This window comes from Heteronotia binoei, chromosome 2 (assembly GCF_032191835.1).
Source record: "Heteronotia binoei isolate CCM8104 ecotype False Entrance Well chromosome 2, APGP_CSIRO_Hbin_v1, whole genome shotgun sequence".
Classification (NCBI taxonomy): Eukaryota; Metazoa; Chordata; class Lepidosauria; order Squamata; family Gekkonidae; genus Heteronotia; species Heteronotia binoei.
Window position 1 is genome coordinate 52519472 of NC_083224.1, and position 18274 is coordinate 52537745.

Sequence of the window (18274 nt, forward strand, 5' to 3'; positions counted from 1 at the left end):
AGGTGGTGGAGCTCATCCAGGGATTGTTATACAGCTGCACATACTATTCAATGGACAAGGAGCTGGAACTCTCAGAAGGAGGAGGAGGAACTCTTAGAAAGGTTCAGGAGCTGTGCTCCTGTGAGCTCCCACTGAATCCGAGGCCTGCTTACTTTGGATGGTAAAGGTGGGGAGACTGCAAGGGTACAGGGGCAGAGATCATGGCTTTGCCCCCAAGCTCTTGTTATTGACCACCTGACTGCTGAGAGAACTGAAGAAAGGAGACAGAGAAAAATTAAGGCTATGCACCCTCCAAACACTCAGCACCTCATTCATAAAATAGAGTATGGGGTTTGTAATGAGAACAGGTCAGTGCATTAGAGAAAATCAGTGAGTCAATGTTTGAGGTTTCTCAACAACTTTAATGTAAAAGCAGCCACACTTCATCTCTCCAATACAATCCCCCCACTGCTCTGTGTTACCAGAAACCAGCCATGCTAGGTGACACAGTGCATTCAGTCAAACATAAGCACATGTTACAGTGAATAAATGCACATCTAGCATGTACGCACATAATCTGTTTGTGACAAAGAATCAACGTGTTCAGTTTGCAAATGAAACTGCAAAATGGTACCTGGATAAATGTGAGTTTCAGCTGTAAATGTAATGACTAATATGCATAAAGAAAAATCAAGTATACACTGAACATGGATTGTACATGCATTCACTATAATTTGTGAACAAATTTACAGTGATGAAAGGTATACGTTTAGCTCTCCTCACTATGGATTTGTTTTTGTTTAAAAACAAATCTTCTCCTTTACCTCCTACTTGAGCATCTCAGAAAAAGAGGAAAAAACCTTGTTTCATGCCAGTGTGCCCGCTAGTTAGAATTGTCATGATTTCTAGAAAGGGAAAACTTTTTTCATAACCTGAAATTTGGCATGGAGAACCCCATGTGTGGTTACAGTCTCCAGGAATGTAATTGTGACTGCACAGTAGACTGCATCCAGATGAGAACAAGTGACCTGGAGCTGGGCATGTTTCCACAGAAGATAAGACTAAGGGGAGACATGATTCCTGTCTTCACATAGAAGACAGAGTAGACTTGTTCTCCCTGGTTTGGGAGGGCAGGACTAGAACGAGTGGAGATTGAAAGAAAGCAGAATTCAGTTAAGAGCTGTTCAATAGTGGAAAAGAGTGTTTCAGCAGATGGTGGGTTCTCCTTCAGTGGTGGCACTTAAGTAGAATATGAATGGTCATCTGTCAGGGATGCTGCCATTGTATATTCCCACCCTGGGCAAGCAGTGTACAAGATGACCTCCAAAGTCCCTTAAAATGCTGACACATAACAGCACACTAATCCCAATGATATGTGAACAGATCCAATATGACAATATGCCTGCCCAAAGCGGTGAGTCAAATCACAAAGGCAGCTGGTCAGGACTGCTCAGTTCTCCCCAAATGCCATGTTTGGCCACCCAACCCCACCTAGGGAGGTTCCCTTCCCTTCCTTCGACTCCCGAGTCCTAAGGCAGCTCGAACCAGCGCCAAAAGCAATGCCTCCCTCCTTTTCTATCAGAATTTAGAAGGGACGAAGCTACCCTGAGAGAACCCCCCTCCTCATCCTCTCGCTTTTACTCACCATGTTGCAACTGCAAGGGGGAGACAGAGACGTTCACACTTTAGGGATCCTCAGCTGGCACCACAGCCCCCGTCTTTGTGACCAAACGCGCACGCGCGCTGTTCCCAAGCTTGCAGGGCTGGCTGAAATCTGAACCAATCGCAAAATGCAAAAGGCGGGTTCCTCATGGGTCGGGACCTGTCTCATTTCCTGCACCTCCTTGAAACCGGAAGCTCTCGGCACAAAAACAGAGCTGCTGGGAAACGCTCTTCCAAGACCCGGGCAGTTTTGTGTAATATTGCTGCGAGGCGATGTGCAGTTTTCTTCGATGCACTTTAAACCTAGATATTGGTAGAATTTTTTCTTAAAAAAACAAAAGAATTTTGCCGTGGTGTGTGTGAGATTTTCGGAATGCATTTGTTCTTTGTGAAGAGAGAGGAAAAGTTGAATCAGTGCATTGAATTCATGCTGCTTTGAACTAGAACAGGATAGTACAGGGGCCTGGCCAAGGATAATTCTTTTTTGGGGAGGCTAAGCTCAACTACTTGGACAAAGGAATGCTGTACAACAGTGATTCCACAGAAAAATCAGCAAAATCTTTAACCTGTCTCTCTACCTATATGTAATGGTTGGAGTTTTGTTTCACTGTATCTGAAGCAGTGTGCGTGCAAATGAAATATGAACATATGAAGCTGCCTTATACTGAATCAGACCCTCTGTCTACTCAGATTGGCAGTGGCTCTCCAGGATCTCAAGCTGAGGGGTTTTTTTTAAAAAAAAAAATGCGTACTTGCTTGGATCCTTTTTAGTTGGAGATGCAGGGGATTGAATCTGGGACCTTCTGCTTACCAAACAGATGCTCTGCCACTGTCCCTCCCCTTGAATAAAACTTCATTGTCTTAAAAGATGCCACTGGACTCAAGCTTTGTTCTTTTATCTCAATACCAAATAATGCAAGTCCAAAAGGTAAAGGTAGTCCTTTACTAACTGTATAACCTATGATTGCCAGGTAGTGATCTCCCATAATTGTAGCTGGTTTCCAGTCATCAGTTTTCCTGAGGAAAATGGCAGCTTTGGTTGGTGGTATTATACCCCACTGAGATCCCTCCCCAACTCTGTCCTGCCTAAGCACAACCCCCCAAATCTCCAGGAATTTCCTAACCCACAGCTGGCAATGCTGTTTTAATCAATTGAGCTCATTTTTTCATGTAGTGATAAGGCTCATGTGTCTCCCTAAAATCCACTGTGTGGGAAATAAAATGGTTTGCCTGTATTATCACATCCCTAGATGCTGCCAGCTGGCAAAAAGTGAGGTCGTTCGAAGGAATTCTTAATTCTTACAGGTTCTCCCTGAAATCCAACAGTATTAGAATTTTATTTTGTAGAGATGCCCATTTGGAGGTAATGTCTTCCCAATCTATTAGAGCACCATCCTGTGGTGAGAAGTATAAAAACTGCAAGGCTTTAAGTTAGAAGAGGGTGCGTGGAAGAGAAATCCCCCTTTTAAGAGAATAAGGTGGATCAATAGCTATACCTTAAAGGTGAATTTCATAAAAAAGTAGGGGCCCCCCAGCAGGAACACTCAGTGAGTAAGCAGATGTCATTTCCCAGGAAATGGACAGATACCCAACGTTCTTGGTTGGATAGCTTGAACGACCTGTGAGTGGTCCCCAAGGTGAATGAAGAGGAAAATCTTTCCCATTTGCCCACTGAAACTTTGCTAGTTGGTCAACTGATCTCTAAAATTTGTATCAGTTCACCTGGCTGTTGGCTTTGATGTTTTGTCCCTGCTGGTGAAAGAGGAAGAATCTCAAGTGTTTAAACCATCAGCCACCTGGTATTTCAAACATTAGAAAATGTGTTTAATTAGTCTGTGTTTAACTTTTATTTTCCATTGCCTTTTACCAAAACCCATAACATTCTAGTTAAGTGTGCATGACAGTTCCTGCCCAGAATAAAACTTTGTTGGTCTTAAAGATGCCACTGGATCCAACCTTTGTTCTTTTCATTTAAAGTTTTTTCCACAATACCTCAGCTTGTCAAATTCCCAGAGCTGAGAGCAAAAAGGAGAGACAATGGCCACTCAAGTCAATCTGCTGCTGGTGGCAGTAGACTCTCCCTCCCATCTTGGGGGGGGGGGTCTCCTAGCCCTTTCTCTCCTTCCAACCAATGGTGCTTCCTCCTAGGTCTGGAGAGCCAGTTTGGTGTAGTGGTTAAGTGTCTGGACTCTTATCTGGGATAACCGGGTTTGATTCCCCACTCCTCCACTTGCACCTGCTGGCATGGCCTTGGGTCAGCCATAGCTCTGGCAGAGGTTGTCATATGAACATATGAAGCTGCCTTATACTGAATCAGACCCTTGGTCCATCAAAGTCAGTATTGTCTTCTCAGACTGGCAGTGGCTCCTTGAAAGGGCAGCCGCTGTGAGAGCCCTCTCCAGCCCCACCCACCTCACAGGGTGTCTGTTGTGGGGGAGGAAGGTAAAGGAGATTGTGAGCCGCTCTGAGACTCTTCGGAGTGGAGGGCGGGATATAAATCCAATATCTTCTTCTTCTTCTTCTTCTAGGTCACCACACCCCACAGACCCAAATAATAGCCATATGGATCTCCAAAAAAAAAAAAAATCCAACGGTCAAGCTGAAGTTTGAAGCAAGACTCACTGTTCTATCCCATAGCCAAACTAGCTTTCACTTGTTGAGAACTGCTGAATGATGGCAATCCAGAGAAGGTATTCCTGTTGGCAGCTGTGGGAGGGATGAACCCTCTGCTGGATTCAAACAAAGACTAGTTCTTTGCAGCTTTGTGGAAAGCTTCAAAGTGTCTTGGTTCAAGCCCCAACCACATGTATAAGAGACAATCTGGCAGCATGAAGCAAGAGGAAAAACAATTGACCCAGAGCTTTTGTTTCCTCACACAGATACACACTTTGTAAATATTCTTAATTCCAACCCCATTGATGCCAGTTGCACTTTGCTCAGAGCAGATCACCACTGCTGTCACCTCATCTGAACAAAAGCAACTGGTACAAAAACCCTGTGGAGTGAAGGGATGAGGAGGTTTGTGAGGCCTGAAGAGTCTGCTGTGCTGTTCAAGGCTCTTAAGAGAAATTTTTCACAGACTACAAGGAATGACAACAAATACCAGCTTTTTAGAACTTTTATAAAAGTTTGACTTGGTGAGAGACTTTTGACAGTTACCTGAGTATTTGAAGTTACAGTTCAAGGAAAATTCAACAATGGGATTCCAGTACAATATTTTACAGTCCAGTGCTTCAGATCCCAGTTTGTGTACTAATTAGTTAGGGCACATATACATAAACAATGATTCTGGAAAAAAAAATATGCAACCGACCACCTCACAAAAGGGGCTGGAGATACCAATGCACTGACAGCAGCTTTGATTTCAAACCTATTGCAGGATTTTTGTCTGCAATAAAGTGGTGATGGGTCATAAATTCTTATGCACTGAATTGGAAATGCAGATTTCATACAAGCTATCCTGAGCTTTTTAGAAATATAAGGCTTAGAAAAAATTAACATCAGTATACTGAACTGCGTGTCTTTATAAGGCAGTTTCAAATCAGTGTGTCAAATCAGATTGTGACATTCTTATAAGCACGCAACAGCATGAGACAGTAATTGTTGTCTATAAACTGTTGAATCTGGTTTATGCAGACAAGTTCTAATCTTGTGGAAAATGTTGTTCACAGTCCAATTTGCCCAGTCAGCCACCCAGCAAACAGCACAGTATTAGTGTCCCAGATTATGACAATGAGAAAAGTGCGCCAATTGCTCAAATTACTTTTTATTGCAACGTAACATGGCATAAACAGAATTTACAAGGCAAAGGGGACTTTAAAAGCAAACTTTCATTCTGGTTTTAGAGATATTGCTAGCATAATGCTTACAATATATCTATTTGAAACAACACTTCATGGTCAAGATTTCATTTGCTAAATATCCTGTTTTGAGTGCTTAAAATACTTTCCTGTGCTTGGGATATCCAGCCCCCATTTCCCCTGGAATACAGCAGTCAAGACAAACAAGTTTGCCATTTAAATTAAAAGAAATTGAACAAGCTAGCCCCCCGATTGCAAAAATATATACAAGCATTTACCTGTTTCTGAACTAAACATTTGAACCATAAAAATATTAAACAGCCATGCCCTATAGAACTAGGGCTTCAGCAGTTTCAATTAGCACTATCCTTTATTTAAAAATATAGGGCAGAAAGCCTTTTGAGTGATATTTATACATTAGCATTATTCTAGGTCCCTATACAAATCATGAAACATTATGCAGAACACGAACTATTTGCCATAGTTACTCATTACCTCACTTAATTTAGTTCCATTTCTGTCTTATAAATGTTAGATAGCTAAGATTTATTAAAATCAATACACAAAGTATTTCTAAGGCTTTTTCTTCCCCCATCAGCTATATTTCTAACACACTTATCAGGTGCTCTGGCAGTGCCATAAGCAAACATAGCCCTAGAATTCACACATGTGCCCTGTAACTTCTTCTACTAATGGAAAAAGTGGATAATTATTGGGAGAAAACAAATTTTACGTGTATTCCTTAGAATGCACTCTGGAAGGCAGGGGACCACTGATCTTGCCTGTCATTTCCCTTTCTTGCAACTACCAATTGAAGGAAAATGGACAACATACATTACCTCACAGAAAAGCCCTCAAGGTCAGTCAGTTACAAAAAATGGCTTTCAATAGCCTGGAATCCCATACCCTGCCTCCCCCCCAAGTCTGGCTAGGTATTTGCTATCCAGAGCAAGAGTCCACCATGTCAGTGTGCTTCCCTCACACAATAGAGCAATGCTGGTACAAAAGCATGCACTACTGCTGTTTCAAATGTCACCATCTCTCCTATATAGGTTCAGAGCAGCATGCACACCTCTGAAATACAACAACCTGAAGGAAAGGATACAAGGCAGTAAGCTGGGGACAAGAACAAAGTGCTTTCATTCCAAAATGGGAGTGTATTTAAAATACTGTCATAAGTGGCAATGGAAGAAAAAGAATAGCGATTATAAATAAGAGGCTGTAGAATGAGACTTAAAACTAAAATGTGTGCAAGCACCAAAAGGAAGAAGCTCCAGAGAGCAAGTTTTAAGAATGCACCATTTCTACTTTCTGGTGAGTTACTCAATATTCTCAAGTAACATTTGGAAGTCTTCAGGAATTGTCTTTGCAAGGACTAGGTCTCTGAATTATTGAACCTCAGTTTGTCAGAAAAGTACAACTGATAGCTTTGTAGCAATATTTAGGGCACAATGGGAACAAATTCCAGAGGGATGGTTGTGTCACTCAATTGTAGCAATGAACAGGAATCTTGTGGCACTTCAAGATTACAAGTTTTCATTCCAGACAAAATTTTAGTCCACATTGTCACATGTGTGTGGTAGATCCCCACAAGGCAGATGCGAAGACAAAAGCTGCAAACAGTAGAAGTGTGCATTTGGATTTACCATACTGGTATTTTAAGGTGTATTTTGGTTTCCCAAATGTATTTGGGTTTTCTTGGGACCCCCCCCCCAAAAAAAATTCTGAACCAATCCCAAATATAGTCAAGAATCACTGATCAAAAGATCAAGATTCAAAAACAGCTGCGAGGTGGGCCAGATTGCTCCCACATCTCAGCTGTATGTGGGCTTCTGCTGCAGTCCCTTTAAAGTTTAAAGGGACTACAAAAGACATCCCAAGGATCAGCTGTTCTCACCAGCTTGGCTTTGCACAGGCTTCTCCTGCAGCCTGGTTTAAACTGAGCTGCAGGAGAAACCCGCCCAGCCAGAATCTAAGTGCCATGGGGAGTGATCTACTTCCGAAGTCACGGCAGATCCTGGAGCTGGCTTCTACTGTAGCCAAGCCAGCTCCAGAATCAAGGCTAGCTTTTTTTTAAATCACTGTTTTTCTTCTTGCGTCTACTGGACCCAGAAAAATTTAGGGTTTCTGAAAAATCCCCAATCTGATTACCATACCAGTATTGGGATCTGGGATTTTTCAGAAATGCCAATTTCCCCCAAGATCCAATAGACCCAAACTGGAAAATGCTGGTTAAAAATATTTCACACCCCTAGTGAACAACTCAGTCAAAAAGACTGCAAGATTAGAATTAAGAAGCTGAACACCATCTCCCAAGATTTAAAAATTACCTGGTCTTCCTGAATCATGACAGGTGTTAAAGAGTTTAGCAAAACTAGGGCAGCTGCATTATCACCAATTACTGCTCTTACTATTGTTATACTTTTCTTGATTACAACTCACTTTTACATAACTATATCATGCTTGATGCTCTCAAGATTTCTTGCCTTTCAATTCTGCTATTTACATTTTTTTCTCTAACAAGAGCCATCCCAAGGAAAATTTATGCTGGCATAAAAACATGTCAGTCATTAAAGGACCACAAATCTAGATTATTTGTATTGGGGACTAGTAAACCATATCCCTTTTTCCAGATTAAAAAAGAAAGCTCAGCACTGACAGCTAAGTCCAGTCCAATGGCCATTTCTCTGTGTTAGCCATTAATCTACAAATGAATTCACTGAAGAGGCCCAGTGTTTTGTTCACCCTGGTGTACCACGAACAAACTGAAGTTAAAATACACAGACTGGGTGAGAGCAAACTCAAATGTAGAGAAACTTGAGGAATGGGATCCTCATGCTAAAATTAAGAACAGTGCTGAGTCTTGGATGTGTACCTTTGCTCCACATGCCCCCCTATGGAGCTAGCTGAGATGACATGGGAATAAGCTTTGGGAGAGAAGAAACAGTCAAGCTACACTTGGGTAAGAAATGGTTAACACAAGCAAGGGATCTGCTTGCAGTATCCCCAGGCTGAATGCAAGCAAGTGCTATTAGAAATAAGGATGCTGCAGCACTGCAGCTACCAGTGGACTTTCCAGTGCATCAGCAGCAAAGAGATGCTACTAAAATGGAAAGACAAAACAAGTAGGTTTTCTTTAAAAAATAATTCCAGTTAATGAACACAACCCAAGATCGAGATCGAGAAACAGTAACCCTCCTGTTAGTTTTAAAAAAACAAAACAAAAAAACCAGATGCATCAATTTTGGATTTTTCAAATGACTAATGAGAAATCAATAATTAGTAGGCATAACACTGCAGGGTAACATCTATTTGCTTACACACTAGCAATTATTAAATAAAATCAAAAGTCTTCTTTCCTGTAAGATGTGCAACAAGCAGAGGCAAAGAAGAATGCACACCATAGATTAATTCATGTTCTTTGGGTGCAAATCCCACTAATGGTCACTCTTGCCCAAATCCTTCTGTCTCTTCTATGGCAAACAAAAGTTTCTCCTTCAGTTGTTCATAACTCTTGTATGGTGGCAAGTCCAAGCGGTTGAAACTGAAAATAAGCAAGAGTTTCTGCTTGAATTCTTAGCATGTGCACACACACACACATCCAATCACAGTGATTAACATTCCTAAGAATACCATTACCAGACTAAAGAATGGGAGACACATTTCTCTACCTTTATGATACCTCAGTTTTGCTTCACACCTGCAGTCTGGTTAGAAGGAAGATATTATAATTATGCCTAACTTCTATATTATCCTGGCTTTATGATGACTCAGTTTTGTCTCAAAACTGCAGTTTGAATATTATACTTATGCCTACCTTTTATATTAATCTGCTGCATTTCCCCCACTAATTTTAGGAATATATTATTCATTAACGTTTATAGGTTTTATTACATTTTTATCCTACTCGTCCTGCAAGGTCAAGATGGTGTACATGTTACCCAAATAGGCAGTCTTATTGTGCAGGAATTAGCAAAGGAGACTGAGTGAGAAGTGTGTAACTGGAATCTCCTCCTATGTATACCAGGATTTTTCCCTTTAAGAGAACTCTTGAAATAAACCAAGCAGATGTTCAATTGGAAAAGTTTTCATAGTTTGTATATCACTTAGTTGAAAAAACAAAATCTTTAAAATGCAAAAAGAAAAGAAAAGAACACACACACACCCCAAAACCCACACAAGAACTAACTTAAGAGAAGCAGGGAGGAAGGGGAGAGATGTTTAGAGAAGGGTGATAATTACTGATCTTGAACAGGTCTGCAGAAGAAGCAGTTGAAGAGCAAAATGGCCAGAGTTTTGAGAAGCAAAAGAGTATACCCACAGGCAAATGGGGATGTGAGGAGGGATCCATACATACACACTGCTGAATAGCTGGGTGCCATAATTATAGAGCAAAATGTACCTTTATGCAGGGATGATATGCTTGCCAGAACACAAAGATTTTATTGGAGGTGTACAAAATGGTGTGAAAGGCTTGATGGCTCTACAAGTACGGGAGGGAAGGCAAATCAGGAGGATGGACAGATTTAAGTGTTGGCTAATTGCCACTTAATCAAGGGGTAATAGGTGAAGGGAAGCAAGGCTGAGGCTAGGACTGGGGCAAGGACAGGTTTCTTACCTGTAACTGATGATCTTCGAGTGGTCATCTGTGCAATCACACATATGGGTATTCCTCCGGAATGGCCCTGACCTCGGAGAGTTCAAAGCAATCTTGATCGTAGATCTGGCGCGCCTCCCCCTCGTCCCGGGGCGGAGCCACCGTTTGCGCATGCGTGGACGAGGGGGGAGGCGTCTAGCCACTCAGTTTCTTCCCGCCACCGGACAGGTGGAAGACGTGCTAGATGAGTGTCCAGCAGCGGGGAAGGCTGGGTGGGTCTGTGTGATTGCACAGATGACCACTCGAAGATCATCAGTTACAGGTAAGAAACCTGTCCATCTTCTTCGTGGTCTCTGTGCATTCACACATATGGGTGATTAGCGAGCTATCCCTTTGGAGGCGGGTGCTGGATCTGTAAAAAGTATGCAAGGTTAGACCAGAATGTAATGAGAGTGGTACTTACAGTGGTCAGTCGAAGATGGAGCGAAGTACAGCCTGTCCGAAGGAGGCATCACGCCGGGCACGAACGTCAAGAGCGTAGTGCGAGGCGAAGGTAGATGTGGAGGACCAGACCGCGGCATCGCAGATGTCCTCTATAGGGATGCCCTTCGTGAAAGCTGACGAGGTGGCGACGGCTCTGGTAGAATGAGCTCGTATGTGTTGCGGGACTGGTTGTTTCGCCAGTTGGTAGCAGAGTTCTATGGTGGCAACGAGCCACTTAGAGAGCCTCTGAGTAGATATTTTGCTGCCCTTATTATGGGTGGCGTAGGTGACAAAGAGTCTCGGATCCTTACGGAATTCTCGAGTTCTGTCTATGTAGAAAGCTAGCGCTCTGCGCGCGTCCAAGTTGTGGAGAGCCCTCTGGCCTGCGTCCGAGGGGTGCTGGAAAAAGGCTGGTATGGTTGACTGTTTCCCTAGGTGGAATGGAGAAACGACCTTTGGTAGGAAGGTCGGGTCGGGGCGAAGGACCACCCTGTTACTGTGAAAGATTGTGTAAGGTGGGTCCGCCCTCAGGGCACAGATGTCGCTAGCCCTCTTGCCTGTGGTGAGAGCCGTGAGTAGTGCTGTTTTCCACGATAGCAGGTGCAGTGGAATAGATGCCATGGGCTCAAAGGGTGGTTTCATGAGCTGGCTGAGCACTAGAGAGAGGCTCCAGGTTGGGAGGAGTTGTCTGACTGGAGGGTGTAGACGAATGATGCCCTTGAGGAATGCTTTCGTGGCATGATGAGAGAAGACTGTTGTTCCCCCGATGTGGGGGTGGAAGGCAGAGATAGCTGCGAGGTGTACCTTCAGGGAGGAATATGAGAGGCCTGTTCTTGAAAGTGCTAAGGTGTAAGTTAGTACCTGAGAGATGGTAGCGCAGTTAGGGTCAAAGTTGTGTTGAGAGGCGTAGTGAGTGAAGCGCTTCCATTTTAGTAGATAGGCTTTCCTAGTGGATGGTTTTCTACAGTTCACTAGGACTTGGCGGACGTCCGGGGAAAATTCTAAAAACTGATTCTCCAGGCCGTCAATTTGAGGGATGCCGGGTTGTGGTGTAGGACCTTGCCGTCCTGTTGGGAGAGGAGGTCCTGTGTTTGTGGGAGGATTAGGAATGTCCTGTTGGACAGGAACAGGAGGGTGGTGAACCAGGGTTGGCGTGGCCACCATGGGGTTATGAGGATGCAGTTCGTGCGGTCTGTTTGGATTTTCTGCAGGACCCTTGTGATGAGTGGGATGGGGGGAAACAGGTAATGTAGTTTTCCCTTCCAGGTTTGGAGGAATGCATCCCCTCTGGAGAGCTGGGATGGTGGACCTCTCATGTAGAAGTGGGTGCACTGGGCATTTGATGGTGAAGCAAATACATCTATGCTCGGGGTTCCGAAGGTTCTGAAGATTTGTCGGATGTATTGAGTGCTGATAGACCACTCGTGGTTGTTGGTCGAGTGGCGGCTCAGGGCATCTGCCTGGGTATTCTCGGTCCCTGGTAGGTGAACGGCCGTGAGGAAGATGCCCTGGGTGATGCTCCAATGCCACAATGCCAAGGCCCTCTTGCAGAGTCTGATGGAGGCGGTTCCTCCCTGCCTGTTGATGTAGAAGACCGTGGCGATGTTGTCGGAGGTGACCTGGACGTGCTGATTCCGTAGCGATGGGAGAAAGGATCTCAGCGCTTTGTGTACTGCAAGGAGCTCTAGGCAGTTGATGTGAAGGGATCGCTCGTAGTCCGACCATTGGCCTTGGACTGTGAGGGTTCCTAAGTGGGCTCCCCATCCCCACCTGGAGGCGTCCGTGGTGACGATCACTGATGGAGGGGCTTGTTTGAACGGCATGCCCGTGCGGAGATGATGTTCCATAGTCCACCATTTGAGGGATGTTGCGATGTGCGATGGGAGGGTCAGGAGTGTGGACTGGTGCTGTGTGTGAGGATGAAAGGTCCTGACGAACCACATCTGCAGGGGTCGCATGTGAAGTTTCGCGAAGCATAGGACTGCGGTGGTTGCTGCCATTAGGCCTAGCATCCTCTGAAACGTGAGAGCTGTCTGGGAGCGCCGGGCAATGATGGTGCTGGCCAGAGACTGTATGCTGAGTACTCTGTCGTGCGGTAGAGAAGCTGTTTGGGAGACTGTGGAGATGTCTGCTCCTATGAACTGAATTCTTTGAGTAGGGATTAGTTTGGATTTTGATAAGTTGACCTGGAGACCGAGTGTGGCCAAGAGGGAGAGGGTAGTGGAGACGTCCAGTTGGAGTTGTTCCCTTGAGTGGGCGACGATCAGCCAGTCGTCTATATATGGGTATATTGATATGCTTCGTTGGCGTAGTGATGCGGCAACCACTGCCATGCATTTGGTGAAGACTCTCGGGGCCGTCGATAGGCCGAATGGGAGAGAGCGGAACTGGAAGTGCTGCTCCCCGACGGCGAATCTGAGAAATCTTCTGTGATGGTGGTTGATTGTGATGTGGAAGTAGGCATCCTGTAGATCTATGGATGCCATCCAGGAGCGTTCTGGAATAAGCGGAAGGATTGCCTGGAGTGTGATCATACGGAATTTCTTGTAGGTGATGTGGAGGTTTAGTTTGCGAAGGTCGAGGATCGGGCGAAGACCTCCATCTCTTTTCGGCACCAGGAAGTAGCGGGAATAAAACCCGGTGCGATGGTATTGAGGTGGAACTGGTTCTATCGCGTTCTTGTTTAGCAGGGACGCGATTTCTGTCTGTAGAGGTGCGGACGGGGGGGTGGTAAGAAATCTGTGATGTTTCGGGGTGGATGTGAATTCTATTAGGTATCCTCTCTGTATGATGGCGAGGACCCAAGCGTCCGATGTTATGTCTCTCCAGGCAGGGTGGAACTGTTGTAGACGGGTGTATGAGTGGGGATTTGGCTGAAGGAGGGAAACTGGACGTCTCGTGGCAGGGTGGTCAAAGAGACGGTTTTGAGGTAGCTGTGGTCTTTTTGGAAGTTTGAGTGCGTGGTCTGTATTGGGATGACAGTTTGGACTGGGGGGTTTTTCGTCTCCATGAGGTTTGCTGTCTGGGAGACTTGGTACCCTTATGGTAGGTGGACTTCCAGTTCCTCTGCCTGTTGAACTGGGGTTGGTGTTGGGAGACCCCCAAGCGTTTCGCCCGTTTCCTGCCGTCATCGACTGATGTGAGGATGTCGTCTGTGGCCGCGTTAAACAGGCCAAGGCCGTCGAAGGGTAGGTCCTCAATCTTATATTTAATATCCGGTTGGAGTGACGAGGACCTAAGCCACGCATGTCTGCGTAAGGCTATAGCTGAGGCCAAGGCTTTGGAGGAGCACTGTGCAGCATGGCGAGCTGTGTTGATCTGCTGCTTGCTCAGTCTTGCTAATTCCTGTAGGGCGTTAGTGGCTGGTTTTTGTGATTCCTCGGGTAAGGAGGGTATCAGGGTGTTGAGGTAGGTGGTTAGATTGTATGCATATGCTGAAAAGCATGCCGTGTAGTTTTGTATCTTTGTTGCAGCTGTAGTGAGCGAGTATATCTTTCGCCCTATAGTATCGAGCTTCTTGCCCTCTCTTTCCGGGGGCACTGGATGTCTCGTCTGCTTTGACTTCGAGGAGGAGTGAACTATTATGGAGTTGGGAGCCGGGTGGGTGAACAAGAACTTTGCGTCAGGTGCGTGGATCTTGTAAAGGGCTTCGACTCTTTTGGAGGTTGGAGGTACCGATGCCGGCTTGTCCCAGGCTTCCTTGAGTGTTTCGAGGAGGACGGGAAGCATAGGAAGAGAGGAGCTTGATGGGAGGTCTGCATGTACGAGGTCAAAAACGACATCAGAGACCCTGGGTGCGTCTGTGTTGAGTTTCAGATTCAGCGCGTTCGCCATATTGGAGACTAAGTCAAGGTAGGATTTCGGACCCTCTGATGGAGACAGGTCCGCTGGCTTAGCTATGTCGGAAGCCGGAGATTGTAGGTCCGATCCCGAGGAGCGGTCGGATTCGGAGAGTTCGGCTTCGGAGTCGTCGTCGGTTCCGTGCTGCAGGTCTGGTTGGGTTTCTACAGGTGGTAGCTGTTTGTTGGGCGCAGTGTGTATGGAGCCCGATGGTGAGGGCTGTTTCGGTTCGAGGTCGAGGCGACTGCGTTCGTCATGGGGCTGAACGAGCCTGTCGTAGTCGAGGTGGTGTGCGCGCGGGGATGCTTCGTAGTGTCGGGTTCGATCGCGTCTGTCCGCGTGGTCTCGGTATCGAGGGGAGTCGTGGTAGCTGTGGTAGTAGCGTCCTCTCGAATCCGAGCGGTAGCGGTCGTGAGAGAGGGATCGTCGGTGCCCTCGTCGGGTCCGGGGAGAGCGAGATCTAGACCTCGACGGGGAGTAGTAGGAGTATCTCTCTCTACGGCAGCTGTGGGAACGGTGACTGCGGCGGCTGCGGGAACGTTGACGGCTGTCCCTACGGCGGCTGCGGGAACGTTGCCTACGGTGGCTGCGGGAGCGTCGGCGACTGCGTGAGCGTTGGCGGCTGTGAGCTCTTGGTGTGGGTTGCCGGGGTAAAAGGACTCTCGGAGTCGAAGGTTCCCTGATCAGGGATTGGGCTTCCAGCGGCTTAGAGAGGTCTATGAAGGCGCGGGGGTCGAGTGGTTGGTGACTCCTTGCAAGGGAGTGGGCCTCGAGTATTTGGTCGGGTGGAGAGTTCGTGATTGACGGCGACTTGGAGGAGATGCGCACAATCTCCAATGGTGTGATGTTCGGTGTCGGTGTCAATTTCACTGTTGGTGTCTTGGGAGCCGAGGCGGAGCTCGTGGTCGGGTTCGATGTCGATCTTACTGCGGTCGAGCTCGTGGTCGGGTTCGAGCTCGTGGGTTGCCCAGATTGGTCGGAGGGTCGGTGCACAGACTTGGGTTTCTTTATGCTGGCGGTGCTCGTCGGATCCACGTGGGCGGACTCGGAGCGGTGACGCTTTTTGGTGCCGTCCGACTTTGTGGTGTGTTTACCGGACTTAGGCTTGCAGGGACCTTGAGCCACGGAAGCTGCCGGCTGCGCCGTTCCCACGTGGAGTGGGGAAGATGGCGGAAGCTGGTGTTGCGCGCCATGCGGTCGGAGGGAGGCTTCCATTAGATGGCTCCGGAGTCTCGCGGCGCGATTCTTGCGGGCCTGTTTGCCGAACTGGCTACAGTGGACGCAGGAATCCGTGTGGTGGGTCTCCCCAAGGCAGAAAAGGCAGAGGGAGTGCCCGTCAGACGATGGGATCTTGGCGGAGCAGTGCGTGCAGCGTTTGAAAGTGATCTTGTCCCTTCCTTCCATCCGCTCGCGGGGAGGGGGGGGGTGAGGGAGAAAGTCCGAAAGATAGTGAGGGAGGTTTTTTTTTTTTTTTTTTATACGATACCAGGTGAAGATGAAAGACTGAAGTTGGAGATTTGAAGAAAGAAGTAGGTTCGCTGGAGATTGCAATGAGGAAGTTGGAGATCAACGAGGTAGGTGCGATCGGGTCAGCGGTAAGGAAGAAACTGAGTGGCTAGACGCCTCCCCCCTCGTCCACGCATGCGCAAACGGTGGCTCCGCCCCGGGACGAGGGGGAGGCGCGCCAGATCTACGATCAAGATTGCTTTGAACTCTCCGAGGTCAGGGCCATTCCGGAGGAATACCCATATGTGTGAATGCACAGAGACCACGAAGAAGATCCCACTGTTCTAAAATCATGCATCTCACCAGGGCAAGGAGGGGGCAGCAGGAAGCCAGCTGTTCTGACTTGAGTTTTGAAATTGTTTTCTCAGGCTAATGCCTGGCTGGCATTCATCTTGGTCCATTTTGGCCCAAGCAGTACCCTGCACTAAGATATTGGGTTGATACATGGAGAGGTGTTTCTGCTCTATAAATGATAAACTATCCCTCTGCAAGAGGACTGTCTGACTGCTAACATACACACAGCTGCTTCCTTTACCCACTTTAGCCTCACAAGGTCACCCTGCGAGTTCCATGACTGAACAGAAACATCTTTTGTGCTGCTAATACAATGGTCTTTCTAGGCTCCAGCACTACAGCACAAGGGCTATACCCTCTTCTGTGCTGTTAGTATGATGAAGCCCAGTACCTTTGTAACTCAGAGGGTGCAAACTTCCTGTTTTGCATTTTGAAAAACTATCATTTTACAAAGGGTTTTTAAAGTTTAATCATCATGTGACACTATAGTTCTGGAATATTTTTAATGAGGATTTCCTAAGCACCATCATCAATGATGTCACGATTTATTTTGTCAAGTGTTTGTTTTGTTTCCTATGCCACGGCATTGCCTGTTCCTGTTACTTAGATCTTCACTCCTTTCAGGGATAGGATTCATGGCTGACCCCAGCCTCCTCCACATCATCAGGGTTTTTGGTAGAAAAAGCCCAGCAGGAACTGATTTGCATATCAGGCCACCACACCCCTGACACCAAGCCAGCTGGAACTGGGTGTTCCTGCTCAAAAAAGCTATCATCATCATCATCATCCAGGGTTTTTTTGTAGTAGGAACTCCTTTGCATATTAAACTACACTCCCCTGATGTAGCCAATCCTCCTGGAGCTTACAGTAGCTGTGTACTAAGAGCCAGCTGGCTTTGTTCTGTATGTGCTAGCAAAGTTACAGAGTTATACAGAGCCACTTGTTAGTTTCAAAATGAATAGATAGCTCTTTATGAAGATGTGGAGATGGCAAAGATGGAGAGCAACATGCTCCTTCTGTGTGTGTGTTTGTGTATGTGTGAGAGAGAGAGAGAGAGGGAGGGAGGGAGGGAAGGAGGGCATTCCCTGAAAGTACCAGTGTGTACTTAGATCTTTTGATGCTGGCTTTCACCTGTATGCTGTATTTACTGTAATTTTAGTTTGTATCAGAGGAAATAGAAAGGAAATGGGTTAAAATCATTAGCTAATGGAAATATAGGATCCTTTGCTGTCTGTGTTAAGATGAAGTTCAGTTATATTCTCTTTATCAAGTATTAACTGGATTCCAAATCTGAACCACTGATCAATTCATGCATAACAGAGGCAAACCCACATTTGCCAACAAGTATGTCCTCAACAAGAAACTGGAATAAATCATGTCTCTGTGATAAACGTCCATGATGCGTTGACAAACTTGTGACACACTGATATACATCTGCTACATTCTTCAGAGTACAGAGAAAATGTTTTGCATGAAGTAACCCTCAATACCTTGTTAGAACAGTAACAGGAAAAACTGATTAAAACCATCATTTTCTCATCTAATATAGTTTACTCACCAAGTATGGCTTCTAGGTAACCAGTTTTCTTTACCAACTTTTTCAATACAAAACTTTTGGGGTCCATTACTCCCTATAATAAAAAAAAATCAGATTTAAGATATTATACCAAAATGAAAACTGCATCAGGTTGCCCACAATAGGATTCATATTGTAAACACAGCACCTGAGGATGAATATTCAGGTCTCATTAAACTGTATCCACAGAAAAGCTTCTTGATTTCTGTTAGAAAGTCAGGTGCAGACATACTACATTCATTACACTAGCAGGCACTGACTGCACTATTTAAGCCACCAAGTCCTTTCCAGAAAGGAGCTGGTATTGCCATCATAGAGACATGTGGCAAAACAGTTATTATAGCAAGGACAATACAGGGAATGACTAATGTACCATCCTAAGCCACTCCACATAATTACACTGGCATTAAGTACTCCACAATGGGCACAATTCCAAAAGGGTAGCCATGTTAGTCTGTTGCAGCAAAAACAAGCCAGAGTGGCACCTTAAAGACTACTGCAGATTTTATCATATCCTTTACTATACCAACAGACTTC

The 18274-nt window shown here is 45.8% G+C and overlaps 1 protein-coding gene across 1 annotated transcript in view; it reads right to left on the reverse strand.

The window, feature by feature from the left end:
- Nucleotides 1-4743: 4743 nt before the first annotated feature.
- The window catches only part of ITCH (itchy E3 ubiquitin protein ligase), a 91333-nt gene continuing 77802 nt past the window's right edge, over nucleotides 4744-18274 (reverse strand). Inside the window, exons 23-24 of the mRNA XM_060230983.1 lie at nucleotides 17720-17792; nucleotides 4744-8985 (exon numbers count right to left, since the gene is read on the reverse strand). Coding sequence (XP_060086966.1) covers nucleotides 8886-8985; nucleotides 17720-17792 — 173 coding nt within the window. The 3' untranslated portion in view covers nucleotides 4744-8885. The remainder of the gene's footprint in view (nucleotides 8986-17719; nucleotides 17793-18274) is intronic.